The 3025-nt window shown below is 35.1% G+C and overlaps 1 protein-coding gene across 1 annotated transcript; it reads left to right on the top strand.

Moving 5' to 3' along the window:
• Positions 1 to 787: 787 nt before the first annotated feature.
• Positions 788 to 3025, top strand: LOC147925539 (uncharacterized). Its single transcript, XM_087492659.1, has 3 exons — positions 788 to 1343; positions 1407 to 1936; positions 2012 to 3025. Exons 1-3 carry the CDS (start codon positions 1088 to 1090, stop codon positions 3023 to 3025), a joined length of 1800 nt encoding a protein of 599 aa, XP_087348785.1. The 5' UTR covers positions 788 to 1087.

Raw genomic sequence — 3025 nt, forward strand, 5'->3', positions numbered from 1 at the left:
GGCATATATTCATTAAGGTTATATAGAGATTATCCCTAAGAAAACTATACAAATAGGAAAAGATGGGTTTATGAATGATTCTTACAAAATTAGAAACAAAATATGGGCTCCGTCTACAATCTAATTAAATATGGGCTTAATATGTTAAAATTAAGAAGAATTAGACACACATATGACATACGCTGAAGTTTTTTTTTGACGGCACCTTCCCCTTAATTAACAAACAACTAGCCAACTAGGTCTAGGGTTACAAACTTACAATTCAGTTTTGATAGCTCTTTTCTCTTTCGTTGTTAAAGCTTCATCATCTCTTGATTCTAAGGTAACACAGTAACAAAATTTTTCTTCAATGTTTCCTCACCAATGTTTTATATTTTACTTTGTTTCTTTGGTTAAATGTTTTTTATAAAATTGCAGCGTAATCATTGTAAGCTTTTTCTTTACTGTAGTCTGCAGAGCAATGTCTTCAAAGAAAAAAGATCAACCTTGTGGAGCTGATAACAGAAAAAAGAGAAAAATGAAAGATGACCAAGCAAAATCTCAAAAGAACGCTTTATTCAGGTACTTCAAAAAACCTGCAACTTCTGATGGATTTGTAGAAAATAATGATACAGAACATGTGGTTCTTGGATATGATGGAGTGGATGAGAATATAAATGAGTATCAAAGAGAAGAAGCAGGTATTAAACCAGAAGATGTCAATGCAGTGAATGAAGAAGATGATGTGAATAAGAATGAACATCAAAAGAGTGATAATCTGAGGGAGTCTTGTGGATTTTTTGACATATATGATCCTGGAAATTGGGAAAACATCAAAAAGGGATGGAATGAGTGGAGGGATTTTATGGTTGTACAAGGTCCATCAAAAAGACTGCCACTTGATCATAATTTTCCCAAAGATAGTCTTAAGAGACATTTTTCACATTTGCATTATACAAGAGATATGGGTGATGGAACAAAACAAGATCGACGTTGGCTAGTTTACTCTAAGTCTTTGAACAAGATCTTTTGTTTTTGTTGTAAATTGTTCAATCACAGTGACAATAGTCAATTGGCATCTACGGGCTTTAGTGATTGAAGGAATGTTATGAGAAGGCTCAAAGAACATGAATCTAGTCGTGAACACATTTTGTGTATGAAACAGTGGGCTGAACTAGATCTCAGGCTGCAGAAGAATCAGACCATTGACAAATATGCTCAAGATGAACTCAACAAAGAGAAAATTCATTGGAGACAAGTGTTGCTTAGGATTATTACTGTGGTAAAAACGCTTGCTAAACAAAATTTAGCGTTTCAGGGAAGCCACGAGAAAATTGGAGAAGAAGGTTGTGGGAATTTTTTAAGTTTTATAGAGATGATTGCTGATTTTGATCCTGTGATGATTGAGCATCTAAGAAGATATAAAGAGGGTGTATCTCGTAGTCATTATCTCAGCAACAGAATTCAGAATGAGTTAATAGCTTTGTTAGCCAATGAGATCAAAGGTATGATTGTCAAAAAAACTCAAAGTGCAAAGTACTTCTCTGTGATTCTTGACTGCACTCCATATATTAGTCATCATGAACAAATGACTGTCATCATTCGATGTGTAGATGTTTCAACAACTTCAACGAGGGTCGAAGAATATTTTTTAACGTTCTTAAAAGTTGATGATACATCTGGTGAAGGACTTTTTCTTGAGCTTCAAGCTGTTTTGGCTGCTTTTGATTTAAAAATTGATGATGTGAGGGGACAGGGTTATGACAATGGCTCTAATATGAAGGGAAAGCATAAGGGAGTACAGAAAAGATTTCTTGATATAAATCCCAGGGCGTTTTATACACCATGTAGTTTTCACAGTTTGAATCTTGCACTTTGTGATATGGCAACCATTTCTCCAAAGGCAATCTCATTTTTTGGGATTATTCAGCGTACTTATAACTTCTTTTCATGTTCAGTTAAGCGGTGGAAAATATTTGAAGATCACGTGGATGGCCTTACACTTAAGGCTTTATCACACACTCGCTGGGAGAGCCATGTGGAAAGTGTTAAGGCAATACGGTTTCAGGCTCCTAAAATCATGAATGCGTTAGTGTACATTGCTGAAAATAGTGATGACCCAAAAGAGCAGAGCGAAGCTGAATGTCTTGCAATAAGTGAAACACATGGAATTGGAAGTTTTGAGTTCTTAGTTTCCATGGTTATTTGGTATAATCTTTTATCTGTTGTTAACATTGTGAGCAAGAGTTTGCAGTCAGAAGACATGAACATTGATGTAGCTATTTCTCAACTGAAGGGGCTGGTTTCTCATTTTAAAAAATATAGAGAGTCAGGCTTTGAGAAAGCAAAAGTAGAAGCTAAAGAAATTGCAGAATCTTTGGAGATTGATCTTGTATTTCCTAGAAAAGCAAAGCGGGTGATTAGAAGAAAAAGACATTATGGTGAAGAATCAGAGAATGTCGAGGGAAGTGTGACATTATCACCTGAGGAGAGCTTTAGGATTGACTACTTCATCCAAATCATGGATCAAGCTCTCTACTCACTTGAGACCAGATTTGAGCAATTTCAGAGGTACGAACAAATATTCGGTTTTTTGTTTGATTTGGAAAAATTGCAATCAGCGAGTGATGATAGTTTGATGGTTTCTTGTGCTAATCTTGAAGATAATCTAACTCACGAAAATCATTCAGATATTGTTGGTAATGATATTTTCTATGAAATTAAAGTTCTAAGAGAAGCGTTACCAAAAGAGATTAAAAGGCCTATTGAAGTATTAGACTTTTTGAACAGAGTTGAAGATTGTTATCCAAACACGTGCATCGCTTATCGAATATTGTTGACGATCCCAGTTTCGGTTGCAACTGCTGAAAGGAGTTTTTCAAAGCTGAAGTTGATCAAATCATATCTTCGTTCGAGTATGTCTCAAGAAAGATTGAGTGACTTAGCGATTTTATCTATCAAAAGAGAATTGGTTAGAGATGTTGATTTCGAAAGCTTGGTTCACGATTTCGTGGAGAAAAAAGGAAAACAAATGTTTAAGAATTAG

Source organism: Camelina sativa, chromosome 16, assembly GCF_030686135.1.
Source record: "Camelina sativa cultivar CO46 ecotype springtype chromosome 16, ASM3068613v1".
Classification (NCBI taxonomy): domain Eukaryota; kingdom Viridiplantae; phylum Streptophyta; class Magnoliopsida; order Brassicales; family Brassicaceae; genus Camelina; species Camelina sativa.